Here is a 23,550-nt window from a genome sequence, read left to right as displayed (position 1 = left end):
AATAAGAATTAACTGCCTGATTTTATTTAGTTTTGTAGTTAGCAAAGTGTTCTCTCAAATTTAAACTGCAATTTGTAAATACTAAATTGTTAGAAATAATAGTAAAGAAAGATGTCCTAAGTCTAAATGTATGCGGTATACATTTATACTTCGATGTTGGTAAGAATGTACAACCCTTATTCTAGCTGTATAGTTAAATGTAATAGTGATATGTAAATAAAGATATTTCATCCAGTAAATTCTATTTTGATTTATAGTTTTGAAAATCGTCCTTTATCTTCTATCAGTTTAAACTTTGACATTTGAGTAGACACAGCATTGACGTCCCATTGGTTTACAAAATACGACTGAATGACTCATAATGTTGCAGTGCAGTTGTTTGTCGCGGTAGGTGTCGCTGGGGTAGTCACATGAAAGTATGACGTCCAGTGAGCTTGTTGGTGAATCAGCTAACTTATATACACTACCTCACTGGGATTGCTCTGGTTGGCTGAATAATTTTGATGTGTTGCGTAGTTAATATATAATATACATTTATATATATATATTATTAAGAATAAAAATATTTTTTTCTAATTTATATATTTGTACAATTGAAAATCTAAAATGAATTTGTTTTCGAGAAAGCCAACGCCTGCAGGTGAGGTTAATTATTAACAGCATTAAATATTTTGGATTAAGGCATTAGTCGAAATCCCAGCATAATACAAACCGACATATTTCGAAATTTTAAGCTCTTTATTTGTCAAAAATTTCTGCCGCATAATTAAGCGAACCAAATATTGTGTTAACAGTATAGGTATTTTATACATACGTATCCCAACTAACCTCACCCTTATAAAATGTACGTGGTAATTACAATATAATAATAATATTATTATTATCCATATGATGCAAGGAAGCCCGAGGTTTATGCTGCATCAGCCAAAAAAAAATTTCCTGAGTTACCTAGAGAGAGAGAGAGTGAGTGAGTGTGTGTGTGTGTGTGTGTGAGTCAGAACCATTAGTACTGGCAGAGGCAGTGCTAATGGTTCCACATCTAATGGCAGTGCAAAAAAAAAAAAAACCTCATCTCACTCATCTATTCACTCCAAATGCTTGTCCAGCTGAGCCTTAACTTTATTAAAGCTATCAATTTCCACAACAAGAGATGGAAGTCTGTTCCAGCAGTCAACTACCTGTTGGCTAAAGGCAAATTTCTGCACATCTGTTTTACAACTATCTTTCCTCAGTTTGAATCTGTGCCCCCTCAGGTTCTTAATCTGAGCAAGGGGAAGAATCCCAACAGCATTGAGCTTGCTCAACCTGTTCAAGGCCTAGCATTAGCATTAGTAGAGGCATCTGATGCAAGAAAGCAAGCTTATGCAGCATCAGCCAAAAAAAAAAAAAAACCCACTTCCACTTCACCCCTCTGTTCGTTCAAAATACCTGTCCAGCTGAGCCTTAAACTTATTTAGGCTATCAACCTCCACCACAAGGGATGGAAGTCTGTTCCACCAACCAACCACCCGCTGGCTAAAGGCAAATTTCCGCACGTCTATCCTACATCTGTCTTTCCTCAATTTGAATTTATGTCCTCTCAGGTGATTTTTCTGAGCTAGAGGAAGAATCCCATCAGCCTATACACCTCAACTGCTGTAGTTAATTAATGGCATTCCCTACTTGTGCCCTGTTCTCTCAGAATAACCCATTTATGCCAAACAACCCCAGAAAGAAAAGTAGAAAGGAATCACCAAGAAAGAGAAGAATGATGATATCCAGCTCAGTACCCTGGGCTTGCCAAGCCCATACTCACCAGATGTGAGCCCCTGGGGTTAAATATATATATATACATTAATCAGTAAAATCAGTGAACACTGAAACCAACCAATAGTACGGTAGTACAGCCGAATTGGATTTGAAACCAGCGAAATTCATACTAATCTATGCCGAGCAGTGCGCATATTGTTTGCTAATTTGGTAAAAGGAAATGAAATGCAGTTGACACCGCTGTAGTGTACTTTATATTTTAATGTCATTCCGCACTTGTGCCCTGTTCTCTCGAATAGCCCATTTACACCAAACACCCTGGAAGGATTAACCCATTAGGTGTTTAGGTTCCCCTGTCGAAAAAATCTTTAATGCTCTTCAGTCTGATTTTCCCTTCAACTGTAATTCACAATGCATTCTTTCAAAGGTGTGTTCTCCAATTTCACTGTTAAATATTACATTTAACTAACATCATAATTAATAAAAAAATGGCTGAATTGTCTGCAAAACTGGATAAGAAGGAACTTTGAAAGCTGCCTGTTTGTTCTCCCAAAAGTTTTTTTTTTTTGGCTGCTCCTCCTCTGAGTAATCAGTATTAATTTTCTGTAGATGTTTGTTCTTGTCTCCACAACTCTGATGTCATGTGCACCATTTCTCTGCATATTACACAAAAATACACTTTTACATTCTCCCACCTGGTGGTGTTATGGGGAAAGGGGTACCCACTGTGGAGATATTTAACTGAAGTTTATTGAAGGGCTGTTTATAAAATAATCCAAGTTTATAAATCTAAGCATAAAATGACAAAACCTCAAGAACTGTCCTGGCAGCCTGTCTGCACTGCTCAGAGAACTTCATATCTGACTGCACAATTACTCCCAAGTCTTGTTTACATAAGTAAAGAAGCCTTTGCTGTTTTTCTTTGCATCCTTTGCCTAACAATTCTCATAATTTGCCCAAGCGTGGTTAACCTCATTTGTGACTTGATTGCAGACTATTCTAAATTTATTTTAGGCTTTTATATATGCACCTTTCTTTTCAGCCATGAGTCTCATTAGTTCATCCAATATCCAGTTAGGTCTAAGCCATGACTTGTATTTTTTATTTGGTATAAAAGACTAGTAGCTTTTACCAACTTCTACTAGTATTGACAACCGAGATTTTGGCAAATATTTGTATTACTGATACGACAAACCTTCAGAAATTTGTTCAGCACAACAGTTCTGAAGACCATCAGAATGCTCATAGAAAAATACACCAGTTTAATGAACTTTTCTCTTTTACATTGGAGAATCTTTGCAAAATGAATCATTATCTATATCATCTCCTTTTTCTAGGTTTAAGAAGGTGGAAGCTTTCCTTAATGTCAGAATACAATTATCAATGATTTAAATATTGACATAACATTTTGGAATAATGACATCTTATATAGAAGATATTTTATATATTCAATTTTTTTTTTTTAATCATCTGTAAACTCCTTGTATTGTGATGGTATAACCTGGTTTTATGTATTACTTTATTTTGTAACAAATGATGTTATGTAATAAGAGATAAATATGGGAAGAAGCAGATGATTGTATTGTTTGATTATATTATAAGCAGCTGAATGAAGGAAGGCAATAATTACCTGCAAATATTAGTACACTGTACAGCAAAAATAAACTGCAAAATGGTTAAAAGCAAAAGGTAAATTAAATTAACTACAAATTAAAAGTATCTTTTTTTAATGATTTGAAAATTATTTAATTATGATTTGCTAAATTCAGTAATGATTTCAGTAATTACAAAATATCAAATGATAATAGATGAGAGAAACCAATAATAATAAAGTTATTATAATATTTTTGGTCCCCAGCTCCTATACATTTCACATATAGCAGTTGGGGACCTCCATGCTCCTATACATTTTATGTATAGGGGTGTGGAGGCACATCATTTTATTTATAAAAATGGCAATGCACAATGGCACACTCATTGTGTATGAGTAACTCTTGTTAGTGACTTTTTCTTTCATTTATATTTATTTTATTTTATGGAGGTGAGGGAGGGTAATGGGACTTTCCAAACATTGTATGTTTACATCCTCAAAAAGGCCTCTGAGGTTGGGAGAATAGCTCATATCACAAATTTAAATAAATACACCAACCGTTTTGATTAAAATAGTTTAATACTGTAAAAATATAAAATATAAATATAATAAAATGTACCAAGCGATAGAGTAGGTACTGTAAAATAATATTTACAAAACTGATTTACTATAAAATAAAATAAAAATGTTAAAATACAATACAATACGAAAATTAAAAGCAATAAAACAATGATTGTAGCTTTCGGGGGCATCTGCCTCCTTTCTCAACAACAATACTTGGGCAACAGATCCTTTAGTATCAGGTTCACGGCACATGTGGCATGTTCAGTATTACTTTCACATGCACCAGAACCGGCCCAAGAATGTGGAAACGAGAAGCGCTCATCTCTTGAAAGGACTACAGTTTCCAAGATAGGGTGGAGCCAAACACCCCTATCCAGTGGTGGGATTCAGCTGGTTCGGCAGAACCGATACCTAATTTTTTGTTGAGTTCGGCGAACCGGTTGTTAAAATGGCACTTGTGATCAGGGTTCTCTCTAAGGTGGGCACCTGTATTCTATGCCATTTATTAATTCAGCAAGAAATTTTCGTTTAGTATCGATAAAATGAAGAAAATGTATGTTCTGACTGATGTTTATCAATGGTATAAGCATAGTGCTTTGTTTATAAAAGTTTACGATATGACCACACGTGGACAGAACCAGTAAAAATATTCAAATATATTGGCACATATCCGAACCTGCTCTATAATATATTAAAATAAAACATTTTTAAAATTTTTTGCAGTAGCCCTTAAAAGGATGAAAAGGCAACAGAGTTTGACAGATTTTTTTCAATAAGAAATCAAAATCAGAATTTGTTGTATTAGAATTGGCCTTGGATTCAGTTACATCACCAACAATTTTCGTTGAACTAGTTGAATTGGAAAAACAAGATGCAGAGACAATATGTTCTTCAGTTATGGAAAGTTTAAAGAATGTTGGGCTTACTAAGAACTACCTAGAAAAAAAATTAATAGGATTTTGCTCCGATGGTGCCAGCGTTATGCTTGGGAGAAAATCTGGAGTGAGCACTAGGATTTCAAAAGAGTTTCCAAACATAATAATATGGCACTGTTTAAATCATCGCCTCCATCTTGTTTTAGAGGATTCGATAAAGGAAACAAAGCAAGTAAATCATTTTAAAATATTTCTTGATAAGATATATACTATTTTTCATCAATCCAATAAGAACCAAATTGAACTTTCCAAAATATCCGAACAATTTGGAATTGAAATTATAAAGATTGGTAGAGTTTTGGGACCAAGATGGGCTGTCTGTAGTTTAAGGTCAACCCTAGCTGTGTGGCACGCTTATCCAGCTCTACATCACTATTTTTATTCAAATAAAAAGTACTTAGGTATGGCTGCCCGTCTTGAAAATATATATTTTATAACTGATTTGGCATTGATGATTAATATTTTAAACGAAATTTCTCTTCTTTCAAATGCACTGCAAGCAAGAAATATAGACATAATAAAGGCTGAAAAACTCATAAGATCTATTAAAGCATTTCAAATGCTTGGAAAGGAAAAGGGTCCATACGAAAAAAAGCAAGTTGTAGCCAATTTCAAGATAGGAATAAATTACAATTTCTCAATTTTTTGGAGCCAAATTACTGGAATATTGAAGAAGTAATAGTTGCATGGAAAGCAGCTGAAGAACAATTGCTCGTATTTAATGACATTTTTAATTACCAAATTGATATTAATGATTATCGAGATTTCTCGGAAAACGTTTTAAAAAATTCCCAGAATTATGCAATTCCTGAAAGTGTTCAAAGAGCTAAAAATATTGTCAGAACAATTGCTGTAAGTTCAGCAGAAGTGGAAAGGGGTTTTTCAAAGATGAACATAATATGTTCAGAGAAGAGAAGTCGCCTAACTGTTTCTAATATATCAAACACAATGACTATTAGTCTAATCAGCCTACCTCTAAAGGAATGGGATCCTACTCCTACAGTGGTTAAGGATAAATCACTCAGCTGATGATGCTCGGATAAAAGCGAAGAAAGGACGACAAGCGAGGACGCCAATCAAGAAGCAATATGGAAATATCTTAAATAACAGTTTTATTGTTTTTTGTCAGGTATTATTTAATATTTTTTCATTAATATTTTAAAACTCTTTCTTATAACATAATCTACTTTTGTGGACCTCTTTTATTGTTCTTATTTAAGTATTAACTGCATGAAATAATAAACTACCTTTCGGTATATAGTTTTTTTATACTTAGAACGGTCATTAGGGCAGCGAACCGGTTGTTAAATTATTTGAATCCCACAACTGCCCCTATCCCTATTCATGGTACTGTTTTCGGACGAGCCAATCCACAAACTCTCCAACCACTTACAGTCCCAGAACCAATCATTGTTTTATCGCTTTTAATTTTCGTATTTTATTGTATTTTAACATTTTCGTAATAAATTTTATTTTATTTTATTTTATAGTAAATCAGTTTTGTAAATATTATTTTACAGTATCTACTCTATCGCTTGGTACATTTTATTATATTTTATATTTTTATAGTATTAAACTATTTTAATCAAAACAGTCGGTGTATTTATTTAAATTTGTGATATGTATATGTTTATATTGCTTTTAAATAATCTTAGTGAATATATGTATAAGATTTGTTAATGGCAATACTAAAATGTCCAGTTTTTCTTATAGAACAAATGAAGCAGCAAACAAGAGACTTGAGAAAAGTCCAGAGAGATATTGAAAGGGACAGAAGAGACCTAGAAAGATTAGAAAAACAACTGGTTTGTTTTCCACAGTAAAGTATTTCAGCACACATTTAATATAAGTTTTTAATCAGTAATATCTTTATGTGATTTTATATTATATTGCTAAATATTAATTTAGATTGCTTGCTAAATTCAATTACACATTGAACTATTGAACAGGATGTTCCCACATTATTTATTATCTCATAGATCATGCAGTACTGAATTGGGTTAACATTTTAACTATACAGTACATTAGCATTAACATTAGTAGAGGCACATGATGCAAGAAAGCATGCTTATGCAGCAACAGGCAAAAAAAAAAAAAAAAAAAAAGCTCCGGTTTCACCCATCCATTCATTCCAAATACCTGTCCAGCTCAGCCTTAATTTATTTAGGGTATCAAATTCCTTGACAAAAGATTGAAGTCTGTTCCACCAATCAATTACCTGCTGGCTAAAGGCAAACTTCTGCACATTTTTCCTACAACTGTCTTTCCTCAATTTGAACTTATGCCCTCTTGGGTGATTATTTTGAGAAAAAGGAAGAATCCCATCAGCATTGAGCATGCTCAAACCATTCAAGGCTTTATACACCTCGATCAGATCACCTCGCAGGTGCCTAGTTTCCAAACACTAATCTGCAAAACTTAAGCCTTTCTTCATAAGAGCAACCCTTTGTTCCATTCACTAATCTTGTTGCTCTTCTCTGTACTCATTCCAACAGCTGTACATCCTTCTTAAAATGAGGCCTCCAGACCTGTATACAGTACTCAAGGTGTGGCCTGACCATTGCCTTATACAAGGGGATAATCATCTCCTTATCCCTGCTAGAAAAATTCCTGTATATCATTGACAAGACACCATGAGCTACTCTTGCCGAACGTCTTCACTGCTCAGAAAACTGCATATCTGCCTGCACAATTACCCCCAGGTCGTTTTCATTCTCTACCACTATCAGTTTAGTACCCTACCAATGCACCATTAAAAACCAAACCAATCAGTGTAGTACCACAGAGTTGATACATTACCCTGAGGTTACTGCTTTTTCATGTGTAATCCTTTACATTCGTCAATGTTAAACTTCATTTGCCACCTCTCAGCCCATTTGCCCAACTTTTCTAGATCCTGTTGCAGCAGCATACTGCCATTAGTGTCATTAACATCCCTGCCAACCTTTGTATTGTCTGCAAACTTCGACATTAAGCCTGATATATGATCATATCATTTATAAATACAGAAAACAACAATGGACCCAGCACTGAACCCTGAGGAACTTCACTAATAACATTAGTCCACGAAGAGCAGTGTCCATTGATTACCACTCTCTGTCTTCTCCCACTCAACCATCCCTTTATCCATAGCAGCAATTTGCCTCCAATGCCGTACTGCTCCAATTTGTGCAGCATTCTTCCATGTGCAACAGTATCAAAAGCCTTTCTAAGAGACAAATATATGATATCAAAGTTATTCTCTGAATCCAGTTGCTTTGTGACCACATCATAGTATCCAATCAAATTGGTCAGACAAGACTTCCCCTTAACAAACCCATGCTGTGTCCGAGCTATAACTGAAGTCTTGTCTAGACGATCATGCAGCACTTCTTTAACTAGTGCCTCCATTAATTTCCCTGGAACAGAAGTTAAACTAACAGGGCTATAATTACTTGCATCAGCCTGTGATCCTCCTTTGTGAATTGGGGTCACATTTGCACATTTCCAGTCTATGGGTACCTCCCCTGAGTCCAAGGAAGCTCTCATAATTATGGCTAAGGGTTTGCTTACTTCCTTTGCTGCCTCCTTTAATATAACTGGATAGATCCAATCCACCCCAGTTTATCTTCAACAATTTCTCCTCTGCTTTCCTCTCAGTTATTACAGAATAATCCAGCTCACTGCCAGAGTTTAGTTCACTTCTGGCATTCCCCTTCCTGAATAACTCCTCATGTGTGAATATAGATGCAAAATACTCATTTAGTTTGTTAGCCACATGAGCAGGATCATCAAAAGTTGAACCATCAATATCCAGTGGACCAATCTGATTCATCACCTTCCTTCGGGAGTTTACATATTTTCTGCTGTTTTTCTTTGCATCTTTTGCCAAAGATTTCTCATAATCTGCCTTTGCTTGCCTAACCTCCTTTGTGACTTGGTTACAGACCTGCTTATATCTATCATAGGCTTTCATGTCACCCATTAATTTATATGTATCTCATGCATTTTTCTTCTCTGTCACATGTCTCATTAGTTCATCTGACATCCATTTAGGCCTAAAACTTGAACAATATTTCTTAGTTGGTATGTAAAGTCTAGTAGCTTCCAAGATTAATTCTTTGAATGCTTCCCATTTTGAGTTTGCTGTTGGTAACACCATCAGTTGGTCCCACCGTATAGAATTTAAATACTGTCTCAGACCTCCATAGTCGCCTTTACAAAAGCAAAAACCCTTCCCTTTACTCTTGATGACCTGTTTGAGTAAATCCCACTTCAGCACACTGTTGATCACTGCCACCTAATGGTTCCTTTATCTGCAGATTCTTAATACACGAAGAATCACTACTGATAATGAGATCAAGAGTATTACTCCCTCTAGTTGCCTCCCGAACATGCTGATGTAGAAAACAATAAATCACAAAAACCTTGCTACTGCGTGAATGACCAACCCACAAATTCCAGTCAATATCCAGGAAATTAAAATCCCCTATTATAAGAATCTCTGATTTACTGGCCCACTCAATTTCCCTGTACAATTTTTTATTATACTCATCAGAGTCATTAGGCCTATAACACACTCTGTACTCTCAATTTTGATTTCCCAGTGCTTACAGTGTCACACCAAACTGACTTGACACTGCACTGTCCAGCAATGTCCACTGGATGTACCTCCTTGGATTTTGTGTTTCCTCGCTAATAGCATAATCCCTCCTCCCTTCCTATTCTGTCTATCCTTTCTGTACACGTATTCCCCAAATTCCAGTTCTACATTCCTTATATTTGTGTGACACCACGTCTCTGATATCCCAACAATATCAGCCTTTGATGTTTTGACCAACACCTCAAATTCATCAAATTTATTTACTAAACTCCTAGCATTTGTGTACACGCAAGTATACATACACCTGTTTCTATTCTTAGCTACCCTAACACAACCCACGTGTTTACTTCTACCACAATGACTCCCGGCAGTGTCTGAAATCCCCTGCATCTTGTTTTCCAGGTTGCTGTTCATTCCAATAGAAGCAGTGCAAGAATCACTTTCACCTCTGCCAAAGGCTACTGTTAATCTATTTGTCCATGTATCCCCCCCCAAATCTAGCAGTTTTCCAACCCACCTAACACTTCCTTGATAGTATCAGAAAATATTCTTGCACCCTTTCTATTTAAGTGTATCCCCTCCCTGTAGAAGTAGTCTCTCCTGTTAAGAAGCTCAGACCAGGCTGAAAAAAATTCTACCCCTTGAGCCTTGCACAGTCTCTCTCCTGGGCCAAATTGATTGACAAGGCTCTCATCATATACTCCCTCCTATCATATCTCAACAGAATTGTAGACACTTTCAAATTCAATCCTAATTCACGGCTCTTTTTTCAACGGTGACCTGTACTTGTTTAGTAATTCTGCTGGTCTCCTACTCTTAATATCATTAGTGCCAACGTGTACAACAATATCACCTTTTGTGCTCTTAAAAAATTATATCTGCTCTTCAATGTCATCAACCTTTGCCCCTGCAGACATACCCTGGTCCTGTTCCACATATCCTTTTTACACAATATGTTGTCCGTTTCCCTGACAATAGAGTCGCTGACAACTACAGTGGATTCCGGTTATTTGGGCCACCGGTTAATCGGGGCAGCCGTTTATTTGGGGCAAATCTTAAAAAACAAAAACCAATCGAGAAAATAGCCAGGGTTTACTTCGCTTAATTGGGACAAAATGCCGTTTAATCGGGGCAGGAGACCTCAGCACTGGAGATTACCCTACGATTGTCTCCGACCGTACCACGCAGTTCGGTCGGATTTTTGGAGGTCACAACCATAAAACAATAAAAACAATTAGCAGTCACCTGTTTACTGTCCGTTTATGCATTCTAGCATAAACGGACAGTAAACTCGATCTTATTGAATTTGCGATAATACCGGCAGCTGGAATTCTGTGGGTTATTATGGTAAAATGTGTTTACACTTCCATGGAATCTTCAGTCATATAAAAAAAATAATTTTCAGAATCTTCTCTTCATTCCTATTTTTAAAGCTTCCTAATTTGTTACTCCGTTCTCACTTGCGCGTGTTGTGTTACTTGCAATTTGTGTGTGCCCTCTTCTTTGTTATTGATTGCTTATCTTTTTACTGTTTTAAATTTCAGCCCCCACCAACAAATGTCAGTGAACAGAAATGTCAACTAGTTTAATTAGTATGTACATATTACAGTACGTATTAATTATTCCGATTATCACGTATATTCTTCCGAATTTCACGTATCATTTAATTTTTTAATTGGTAAGGTAATAAAGGGTAAATTTGTGCTTAATATATCTTTACTTTTATAGCCTGTGGATAATATTCCTCCTATTTTCGCTAATTAGAATCGCTGTTTAATAGAATTAAAATTCAATTCACAAACGTGATCATAATGACTGGCGCTTACTGCACATCGTATAGCGAACGGTACTTTACTATTTTGAGTTCGTCGTAACGTGATTTGATTGTACAGTGAACTAATTGTAAAGGGGGGGTAAATTGTATTTTTAACTATTTACGTGAAACTTCGGATAATTGGGGCAGCCGCTTAATCGGGCCAAATTGCACTAGTCCCGATGTGTCCCAAATAACCGGAATCGACTGTACTAGTTCCTGTGGGACCAGCGCATTCTGTCTTGGGGGTTGCTGCTGTGTTCTGTGGTGTTCAAGTGCAAGCTCTGGCATTGATGTGGGCAGCTGAGAGCTTGATGGGCCCCCTCAATTCAAATCCTTTGAGGGCATCCACCCTGTCCTTCAAACTCTCATATATGCCCATAACAACGCTGAATTGTCGCCTGATTTCCTCACACTCCTTACGTCGTGCACACACAGAAAGACATTCCCCTTGGCAAAATCATGTCCCATACCTGATTGTTCCACAAACATCAAGCAAGCAGTGCATTTTAAAAGGCTGTGATTCAGAGGGCAACTGCCCCCCCTCAGTTCTCCCCTGAGCCACATCACTCCCATTGGATCGAGCCTTTTGCTTTGCTGCTCTGGTCTGAGTCATGATTTAGATTTAATTTCAATAAAACTCAATTTCAGTACAAAATTATAACCCTAAACCTATATCCCAATACAGTTATAACACTATATACAGGGTGTTTCAGTTAAACGTTTCAGAACTTCTAAGAGGGGTAGGGTACATCCTGACAACTCGAAATCATATAGCAATGTGGGGTCGGAATTGCTTTCCTGAAGCGGTGTTGTGGAAGAAACTTCGAACACTTACTTTAATCCATGTACCTTTTGCTTCTTTTCATGTATTATTAAAACGATTTCTCACTTACGGTCTCTTTTCTTTATGGTGCTTCTGTGTACAACACCGCTTCAGGAAAGCATTTCCGACCCCACATTGCTATATGATTTCGAGTTGTCAGGATGTACCCTACCCCTCTTAGAAGTTCTGAAACGTTTAACTGAAACACCCTGTATATATATATATATATATATGTTTTTTTTTTTTTTTTCGGTATCGATTATTATTTCCGAAATTCATTATATAACTTCCATATCAAGTTTTATGTATTAATTAATAATGTTACGCTTGTAAAATCTAAGTTGTTATTTAGTTAAAAAAGTACAGTTCAATTGATAATGAAGTTTAACAAGATTAATAAATTTTACTGATTAATCCATAATACTATATACTATACTATACTAAGCTAACGCTATCTAGTACGTTGTATTGTATAACAATGACTGCAAGTTTGTAAATCTACGCACACTAAGTATTAATTAACTTCCAAAATCTCGCTATTTAAATTCAGAATAAATCAAGGATCTTGACTAGGTCTATAAGCCACTTACAGAAAATAATTTAATATAACAGTTAAGTCAATAAAGCAGCTAAATATAGCAAAAAACCTGCATTTGCTGGAGCTGCAAAACTTGGAAAACATGTGGATTGGATACCCTTACCTATACTAAGTAATAACTTACAAAATCTCTATTGAAGTTAAAAATTAAACTAAGTATCGTAATTAGGAATATAAAGCTACTCTAGAAAATAAATTAATATGCCAATTTAAGTCAATAAACAGCAAAAGTTAAAGAAAAAACTTCTCTTTCTGGACCTTAAAGAACATTTGTGCACCATCATGATATAAAACAGCACCTGCTGGAAGAATATTGGAAATAGAATTGACACCATTGCTATGTGAGACCTTGTGAAGTCAAAAGAGCCACCAGTATTATTAATTTCATATCTGGTTTCATGCATACACATCTGTATGAATGGGAAGCAGTCACAAACTTCATTTAGAATAACAAGTGTAACTTTATTCCCCCTGAATTTCTTTCTCTGGTCATGTCTAAAGGAACTAACATTAGTTAAATGGAACTGCATTAGTTAACAACGTGGTGCCCAGAGTTCATGCCATATCACTACTATATGGATAAATGGATGGTTGAGTGGGAGAATGGTTATTATTACTCCTCTTTGTAGACTAATGTTGTTAATGGAGTCCCCCAGAGTTTAGTGTGGTACCCATTGTTGTTTTCTATATTTATTAATGATATTGATGACGATACAGTGGGGTCTCAACATCCGATGGTAATTTGTTTCACAAAACCCATTTTGTTTGAAAATATTGTAAGTTGAAACCAATAATACATTGATTTCCCCAAAAACACATAAAATAGGTATTTCTCATGTTATACTTCCTTTTTACATTAAAAATGAGTGTTTTATAAATATTATTTAATAAATAGTCAGAAAACATCTTAAATAAAAAACAGACAAATTAGCATTTACCTTAAACTTGAAGTGCAGAGCTGATGAATTTAATGATTGCGTAGTAGTGGTGGGACTATATCAAGCATCAGGTGTCTTTTCAGTCTTTTGTTACTACTGGCAAAGAAACTGTCCAAAGTGGACTGTTTTTTATGACATTTTTTTAACTTCTTGAAGTAAGAAATGACTTCGTCTTCCATTTTTCACATCATGAGTTCAGTGTTTTCAATGTTGGGGTGTTTTTTACCACTTCTCTTAAATGCTCCCAACAAGAAATGACAAGTCTTCAGCTGGCACTTTGTGGTTGTCCAACATTTTTGTTGGACAACCACAGCTCCTCTGTTGTTAGCTCACACCCATGAGTGTCAGTAAAGTCCTCCACATCCTCTTTGCCAACCTTCAGACCCATTGATTTACCAAGAATAACAATATCATTTGTCAAAGTACCATCATCTTCAGATATGTCAATGTTATGGATAATTAAAGGCCAGATGTTTTTCAAGGCTGAATTTAAGCACCTGGTGGAAGCAATATTCCAAGAACTTACAATCAGCCTCACACAATCCAGCATGTTGAACTTTGACCTCCAAAAACCTTTGAGGGTGACAGCATTTTCACCACAGGTCACTGTAAAGTAACTTGCGAACATTTTCGTGGTGTAGATTTTCTTGAAGTTTGCAATCATTTGTTAGTCCATTGTTTGAAGAAGAGGTGTGGTGTTTGGTGGCAAAAATTTTACACAAACAAAGGCAAATTGTGCCTCAAGAGATTGAACAGTGTTGGGATCATGGCCTGGCACATTATCCAGCAGGAGCAGATCCTTTACAGGAAGCTTATTTTTCTCAAGATAACTCTTCACTGAAATATGGAAAACTTCAAGCTCCCATTCATTGAAGGCATATTCTGTAACTCAGTCCTTCTTGTTACTGCGCCAAAACACTCCTAGCATGCCTTTGTCGACCTTTTGTTGTTTAAATACTCTGGGGATGTTTAGAGTGATACACAAGCAAAGGCTTCAGCTTAAAATCTCAAGAGACATTGTCAGCCTATCTTTCATAGACTATGCCCAGGTAAATTAGCCTCATCTTTAGTGATGTACTTTCTCCTGGGAATTCATTTCCAGAAGAGGCTAGTTTCGTCAACCTGCAAACTCTTGGAATTCAATTTTAAAGGTCTCAGCTGTTTTTTTTATTAGCACTGGATGCTTCCCCATGCCTTTCAACACTTTTGATATTCGCCCTTGTTTTTGAAGCATTCAAACCAGACTCTGTTGGCTTTAAAGTCTTCAAAGTGTACAGCACTGCCACTGGTTGACGGAGCTTTAAGTTTCAGATCATCGTAGTTCTGAAACAATCATACGAATGATGTTCCTAGCGTCACGCATTGAACAATAACGTTGTTTAACAATAAAAAAGATGCTAATTGGTTGAGAATATCGTACGAGTGATGTTCTGTGTGACATGCATCTGAAAATTTTCACCTATGTATTGTTCTAGCTATATTGGAAAGCCATCAGTACCAGCAAATATCATCGGTCTTTAAAATAAACGATTGTATGGAAGGTATATCAGTTCTTGAGAATATTGGATGTCAATGTCATCGAAGTCGAAGCACCACTGTATATCAGGTTTATTGTTTAAGTTTGAAGATGATAAAAAAGTTAGCAGGGTGGTAGTAATCAAGTTATAGTAAGCAATGTAAGCTACTTCCGTAAGATCTAGAAAAATTAAGACAAAAATTAGAAAAATGTACAACTGTGTGGTATACTGTACTCAGAGTAGTGGAAAACGAAAAATACTTGGAGTAATGGTGTAGTCAGATATGAAATTCTTTTAGCAGTGCAGACAGGCTGTCAGTACAGCCCATGGCTTTAGTTAATGACATCCAGGAACTTTGCTAGCAAGGATAAGGAAGCGATTATCCCCTTGTACAGGGTGGCCACTGAAAGACTGAAGGGTTTGAAAAAGTCATAACTTGTTCATTTTCAATCTTTTTTATTTTCTTTTTTTACAGGTTATGAGGATCCCTTGGAGATTAAAATGGCTACGTATGATGTCCAGCAACGAGTAAAACTCATGGAGTTTTTCTATTCCAGTGAAAGATCAATTATTGAAACTCAGAGAAAATACCAGCAACATTTTAAAGTAAGAGTATATCCTAGCGATAGCATGATTCGGGACCTAATTGCCCGGTTTGAAAGAACTGGATCAGTCGGTGGTCTTCCAGGAAGAGGTCCTAAGTGCACTATGTGCGCTGATGCAGTGGTGGAAGCTGTATGGCAGAGTGTCCTTGACGATCCATCTGCCTTTACCTGTCGTCACTCTGCTCAACTAGGCATCGCCAGAACATTGCTTCAGAAGATTCTGAAACTGGATTTAAAAATGTTTCCATACAAGATCCAAATGGTCCAAGCTTTACTACCCCAAGATACTCAGCAGTGCCTGCAGTATGCCATTCGATTTCAACACCTAGCCAGAGATAACAATAACTTTTTGAACAACTTGATAATGAGTGATGAGGCCCATTTTCATTTAAACGGGTACATCAACAAACAAAAACTGAAGATTTTGGGATACTGAGAATCCCAGGGAATTACATCAGCATCAATTGCATCCCCAAAAATGCACTGTTTGGTGCGGTGTTATGGCTGAAAGAGTTATTGGCCCCTATTTCTTTGAAGTGGGGAAGATCAGCCAGAAAGAATCAACGGGGCCCTGTATAGGACAATGCTTGAAAATTTTTTATGCCCAGCAGTCAAAGATAATCAGGAGGTATGGTTCCAACAGGATGGAGCTACTGCGTGGGGAGTGCAATGTGTACAGACAGGATAGGAAGGGAGGAGGGGTTATGCTATTAGTTAAGAAACATAAAATCCAAGGAAGTGAAGCCAGTTGACATCGCTGGACAGTGCAGTGTCGAGTCAGTTTGGTGTGACATAAGCATTGGGAGATCAAAATTGAGAGTAGGAGTGTGCTATAGGCCTAATGATTCTGATGAGTATAATAAGAAAGTGTACAGGGAAATAGAGTGGGCCAGTAAATCAGAGAGTCTTATAATGGGGGATTTTAATTTCCCAGATATTGACTGGAATTTGTGGGTTGGTCACTCACACACTAGCAAGGCTTTTGTGGATTTATTGGATGATTGTTTTCTAAATCAGCATGTTCGGGAGGCAACTAGAGGGAGCAATACTCTTGATTTGATTATCAGTAGTGATTCCTCATGCATTAAAAATCTGCAGAAAAAGGAACCACTAGGTGGCAGTGATCACAGTGTGCTGAAGTGGGATTTACTCAAAGAGGTAACTACCATCAGGGGTAAAGGGAAGGGTTTTTGCTTTCATAAAGGCAACTACGATGGTCTGAGATATATTTAAATTCCATACAGTGGGACCAACTGATGATGTTACCAACAGCAAATTCAAAATGGGAAGCATTCAAAGAAGTTATGTTGGAAGTTACTAGGCTTTACATGCCAACTAAGAAATAAAACTAAGTTAGTGAGTTCAATGTTTAGGCCTAAATGGATGTCAGATGAACTAATGAGACATATGGCAGAAAAGAAAAATGCATGGGATACATATAAATTAACATGTGACACAGAAGCCTATGATAGATATAAGCTGATCTGTAACCAAGTTACAAAGGAGGTTAGGCAGGCAAAGGCAGATTATGAGAAATATTTGGCAAAGGATGCAAAGAAAAACAGCAAAGAGTTCTTTACTTATGTAAAGTCTAGAAGGAAGGGAATGAATCAGATTGGTCCACTTGATATTGATGGTTCAACTGTTGATGATCCTGCTCAGGTAGCTAACGAACTAAATGAATATTTTTCATCAACATTCACACATCAGGAGTTAATCAGCGAGGGGAATGCCAGAGGTGTATTCAACTCTGGTAGTAAGCTAGATAATCTTGTAATAACTGAGAGTAAAGTGGAGGAGAAATTGTTGAAGATAAACACAAGAAAAGCACCCGGGGTGGATGGAATCTATCCAGTTATATTAAAGGAGGCAGCAAAGGAAGTAAGCAAACCCTTAGCAATAATTATGAGAGCTTCCTTGGACTCAGGGGAGGTACCCATGGACTGGAGATATGCAAATGTGACCCCAATTCACAAAGGGGGATCAAAGGCTGACACAAGTAATTATAGACCTGTGAGTTTAACTTCTGTTCCAGGAAAATTAATGGAGGCCATGGTTAAAGAAGCACTTCAGGATCATCTACACAAGACTTCAGTCATAGCTCGGACACAGCATGTTTTCGTTAAGGGAAAGTCTTGTCTGACCAATTTGATTGGATACTATGATGCAGTTTCGAAAGAACTGGATGCAGGGAATAACTTGGATATTATATTTTTGGATCTTAGAAAGGCTTTTGATACTGTTGCACACTGCTGCACAAATTGGAGCAGTGTGGCATTGGAGGCAAATTGCTGCTATAGATAAAGGGATGGTTGAGTGGGAGAAGACAGAGAGTGGTAATCAATGGAAACTGCTCATCGTGGACTAATGTTATTAGTGGAGTCCCTCAGGGTTCAGTTTTGGGTCCATTATTGTTTTCTGTATTTATAAATGATATTGATGATGGTATATCAAGATTAATGTCCAAGTTTGCAGACGATACAAAGGTTGGCAGGGTTGTTAAGGACACTACTTGCGCTATGCTGCTTCAAATGTAAAGTACTACATATGGGAAACAGCAACCCCAGAGCAACGTATCAACTCTGTGGTACTACACTGACAGTGGTAGACAATGAAAAGGACCTGGGAGTTATTGTGCAGGCAAATATGAAGTTCTCTGAGCAGTGCAGATGGGCTGCAAGAGTAGCTCATGGTGTCTTGTCACTGATATACATGAATTTTTCTAACAGGGATACGGAGGTGATTATTCCCTTGTATAAGGCAATGGTTAGGCCACACCTTGAGTACTGTATACAGGTCTGGAGACCTCATTTCAAGATGGATGTAGGAGCTGCTGGAATGAGTAGATAGAAGGGCAACAAGATTAATGAATGGACCAAAGGGTTGCTCTTACGAAGAAAGGCTTAAGTTTTGCAAATTACAGTTTCTGGAGACTAGGCACCGGCGATCTGATAGAGGTGTATAAAGCCTTGAATGGTTTTAGCATGCTCAATGCTGATGGGATTCTTCTTCTTGCTCAGAATAATCACCTGAGAGGGCATAAATTGAGATTGAGGAAAGACAGATGTAGGATAGATGTGTGGAAATTTGCCTTTAGCCAGCTGGTAGTTGGTTGGTGGAACAGACTTCCATCCCTTGTTGTGGAAGTTGATAACCTAAATAAATTTAAGGCTCAGCTGGACAGGTATTTCGAACGAACGGAGTGTGAAATGGAAGTGTTTTTTTTTTTTTTTTTTTTTTTTGGCTGATGCTTGCATAAGCACACATTTTTTCAGGGACTCAAATTGTTCCATCAGTGCACCAAATTGTAATTTAAGAGCGGTGCACTCCTTACATCGATCACAAAGAAAAGAATCCCCAGGTGAGCTATGATTAGTCACTAGGTCGACCTTGGAAAACATTCCACAGGTTCCGCAACGGATTAAATCATGACTCACCTGTAAATCGCCATCGGCTATTTCCTTGTGTGTCACGATACCCTGTGATGTGTTTAAGGCAGATCTCGTAACTACCATTATAAAATTAGCTAAATGTCAATGAAAATTAACTTTAAAAAATTATATCTATAATATTATTAAAATCAAACTGTTACAGAAAAATTTATAACAAAATAATCCAACAATATATAAATAAATCAAATATTTGAAAGCACTAATCAACTATGGATTGGAAGTAATCCAATCCACTTAACTGAGGAGCCCTGACAAAGCGCTTCCGCTCACCTCGAATGCCAACACTCCAATGAGTTTGGCATTATGAGAGCTTCCTTTGACTCAGGGAAGGTACTCATGGACTGGAGGTATGCAAATGTAACCCCTATCCACAAAGGAGGATCAAAGGTTGACACAAGTAATTACAGACCTGTTATTTTAACTTTGTTCCTGGGAAATTAATGGAGACACTGGTTAAAGAAGCATTGCAGGATCATCTAGACAAGGCTTCAGTTATAGCTCAGACACAGCATGGGTTTGTTAAGGGGAAGACTTGTCTGACCAATTTGATTGGATACTATGATGTGGTCACAAAGGAACGGGATGCAAAGAATAATTTTGATATCATATATTTGGATCTTAGAACAACTCTGGTAGTTCTAAGATCCAAAGGATGCAAAGAATTCTTTACTTATGTAAAGTCTAGAAGGAAGGGAATGAATCAGATTGGTCCACTTGATATTGATGGTTCAACTGTTGATGATCCTGCTCAGGTAGCTAACAAACTAAATGAATATTTTTCATAGACATTCATACATGAGGAGTTAATCAGTGAGGGGAATGCCAGAGGTGTATTCAACTCTGGCAGTAAGCTAGATAATCTTGTAATAACTGAGAGTAAAGTGGAGGAGAAATTGTTGAAGATAAACACAAGAAAGGCACCCAGGGTGGATGGAATCTATCCAGTTATATTAAAGTAGGTAGCAACGGAAGTAAGCAAACCCTTAGCCATAATTATGAGAGCTTCTTTGGACTCAGGGGAGGTACCGATGGACTGGGGATGTGCAAATGTGACCCCAATTCACAAAGAAGGATCAAAGGCTGACACGAGTAATTATAGACCTGTGAGTTTAACTTCTGTTCCAGGAAAATTAATTGAGGCCATGGTTAAAAAAGCACTTCAGGGTCATCTACACAAGACTTCAGTCATAGCTCGGACACAGCATGTTTTCGTTAAGGGAAAGTCTTGCCTGAACAATTTGATTGGATACTATGATGCAGTTTCAAAAGAACTGGATGCAGGGAATAACTTGGATATTATATTTTTGGATCTTAGAAAGGCTTTTGATACTGTTGCACATGGAGGACTGCTGCACAAATTGGAGCAGTGCGGCATTGGAGGCAAATTGCTGCTCTAGATAAAGGGATGGTTGAGTGGGAGAAGACAGAGTGGTAATCAATGGAAACTGCTCATCGTGGACTAATGTTATTAGTGGGGTCCCTCGGGGTTCAGTTTTGGATCCATTATTGTTTTCTGGCGCCTCCGTAGCCAGGTGGGAAGGAGCAGCAGTGCATAGCACACGCTTCTTGATTAGACCGGGGTTCGAGCCCGTCACCACCAAATACGGAGAATGCGGAAAGGTCAGGGAATGACCACCGCATATCCCGGAGCAATATGGCCTTAGTTGCTAATGCTCCTAAAAACCAAATAACAAGCAAACAAACATTATTGTTTTCTGTATTTATAAATGATATTGATGATGGTATATCAAGCTTAATGTCCAAGTTTGCAGATTATACGAAGGTTGGCAGGGTTGTTAATGACACTGACAGTACAGGATCTAAAAAGGTTGCACAGGTGGGCTGAGAGGTGGCAACTGAAGTTTTAACATTGACAGATGTGAAGTACTACATATGGCAAGCAGTAACCCCAGAGTAACATAACTGTGTGGTAATTCACTGACTGTATGGTAGAGAATGAAAAGGATCTGAGGGTTAATTTGCAGGCAGATATGAAGTTTTCTGAGCAGTGCAGACAGTCTGCAAGGGTAGCTCATGGTGTCAATGATATACAGGAATTTTTCTAGCAGTGATAAGGAGGTGATTATCCCCTTGTATAAGGCAATGGTCAGGCCGCACCTTTACTGTGTACAGGTCTGGAGGCCTCATTTTAAGAAGGATGTGGAGCTGTTGGAATGAGTACGAAGGGCAACAAGATTAGTGAATGGACCAAAGGGTTGCTCTTACGAAGAAAGGCTTAAGTTTTGCAAATCAATTGTCTGGAGCCCTTGGCACCCCGAGGTGATCTGATTGAGGTGTATAAAGCTTTGAATGGTTTGAGCATGCTCAATGCTGTTGGGATTCTTCCTCTTGCTCAGAATCACCTGAGAGGGAAGTTTGCCTTTAGCCAGTAGATGGTTGACTGTTAGAACAAACTTCCATCTGTCATTGTAGAGGTTGATAGTTTAAATAGATTGAAGGCAGAACTAAACAAACATTTGGAGTGAGTGGATGGGTGAAACGAGGTTTTTTTTTTTTTTTTATTTTGGCTGATACTACATAAGCTTGCTTTCTAGATGTTGATAACCATAAAACCCTTAAACCAACCAAATACCTAACCAAAAGAAATTTACTTACTTAAAATTAGTTTTGTGCTGTTTAAATAAAATAGTTTCATCACAGTTCCACTAATTACTGTGGTTTAAATAAAAAATTATAATAATTTTATCTTTATAGGAAATGGACATTAAAAAAGCTGCAAAACAAGGAAATAAACAAGTAAGTTTTCAAATCCTACTGTAAATTTGCTATTAAGAGTTATATGCAGTGCTTTTTTTGTGATGGTGCGCAACGGTACGGCATACTAGCACCTTTATTAACAGTGACGTGTGACATTTTGATGCAATGCACTTCGAAATTTATAATATTCCATAAATTTTTTAACATGTTTACCTACTATTCAAATAAGCTTAAAATGATTTAACTAAATTTGCATTTTTTACTGTCTATTGTTAAGATATTTTCTACATAACTGTATAACCATTTTCATAATTCTAAATTACTCAGTCGGACCTCTGTTTAATTATTTTGAATTCCCCTTGGAAGTTAGTTATACAATACCGCTAAGTTATACAATACTAATTAAAACCTATCTGACCACCTGTCCCACATATGGAGAAGTTGCGCTGGTCAACAGTCAGCAGATCAAGGGGTATTCCCAATGGGCTCTGGCCCACCTTCTACTGCAGTGGTGTCCCAACTTTTCCAGTACAGTCAGTCCTTGTATATCATGATAGTTGTGTTCCTAGAAACCCTCGTGCAATATAAACAACAGGCCCTATGGGAAAAATAGGGTTAGATGCCGACCACCCAAGATTGAACACACATTGGTAACCAAAACATTACCAAACACGATAAATAATTGTAATAAAATAATAAAAAATACGTAAGTATTTTTTATGAATAAAATACTTGTATTTTGTTTGATTTTCTATCCAAACAAATGACAGCCGTTCCATCTCTTCCAATTCTTTGTTCTTAATCTAATGGATTTTAATTACTCTTTGAGTTGTTCCTACTATAAAAGTTGTTTTTATTTTCTCTGCATTCTTTGTAATTCTCGACATTGCCTCATTTAGGTCTGTAGCACGTGCAATATAGCATGGTCTTTCATTTCGCTCAAAGCGTTTCACAATTTCATATTTTTTCTCTATCGATAGAGGCGGACTGGCCATAAAGCCTTACCGGGCAAACCCCGGTGGGCCGGAGGCCAGTGTGATTTTGGCCATAAACCATAGCATGAGGCCACTATGAATTTTTCCGGGTAACAATTTTTGACCCAGTCCGCCTCTGTTTATCGATATTGCTTTTCTTTTTCTCTCTGAATCAGCAGTGTCTTCACCAGGATGCTTCCTTTTCACACCTTTTAAGTATTTTACTCACTTTTACTGTGGTTTAATTTTATTAACTTTATTTTAGGGAATAAAGCACAATTACAAAATGAGGAGGCACGCTTGATACACATAAACAAAGCTGCATGTGTAGCAACTGAATAAACAACACCATAAAGGCAGAGATACACTATTAACACTTCACATTTTACTAAAGCACATTTCTAGGAGTTACTACCATAAAACAATAAAAATAATTTCCAGTTGCGTTCCTGCTAGTAGAATCTGTTATAAACTGGTAGTAAACTCGATCTAATTGCATTTGCAATTATACCGATAGTTGGAATTGGTTTTTACATTATTATGGTGAAATGTGTTTCCCCTTCACTGATATTAAAAACATTAAATACATTTTCAGAATCTTCTCTTCATTCCTATTGTATTGTGTCAGTTGGGGTGATTCCGCATTCGCCTACCATTTCTTGTAAACACAAAGGCGAATCGTGCATAA

The 23,550-nt window shown here is 37.0% G+C and overlaps 1 protein-coding gene across 1 annotated transcript in view; it reads left to right on the top strand.

Moving 5' to 3' along the window:
- The first annotated feature begins 558 nt into the window (after positions 1 to 558).
- CHMP2B (Charged multivesicular body protein 2b) overlaps positions 559 to 23,550 on the top strand; it is an 80,402-nt gene continuing 57,410 nt past the window's right edge. The window contains exons 1-3 of the mRNA XM_090378874.1: positions 559 to 640; positions 6,553 to 6,644; positions 21,886 to 21,927. Coding sequence (XP_090235000.1) covers positions 607 to 640; positions 6,553 to 6,644; positions 21,886 to 21,927 — 168 coding nt within the window. The 5' untranslated portion in view covers positions 559 to 606. The remainder of the gene's footprint in view (positions 641 to 6,552; positions 6,645 to 21,885; positions 21,928 to 23,550) is intronic.

This window comes from Mastigoproctus giganteus, chromosome 8 (genome assembly GCF_048544385.1).
Source record: "Mastigoproctus giganteus isolate SK-2022 chromosome 8, ASM4854438v1, whole genome shotgun sequence".
NCBI classification, from domain to species: domain Eukaryota; kingdom Metazoa; phylum Arthropoda; class Arachnida; order Uropygi; family Thelyphonidae; genus Mastigoproctus; species Mastigoproctus giganteus.
This window is presented reverse-complemented; position numbering and strand designations above follow the sequence as displayed.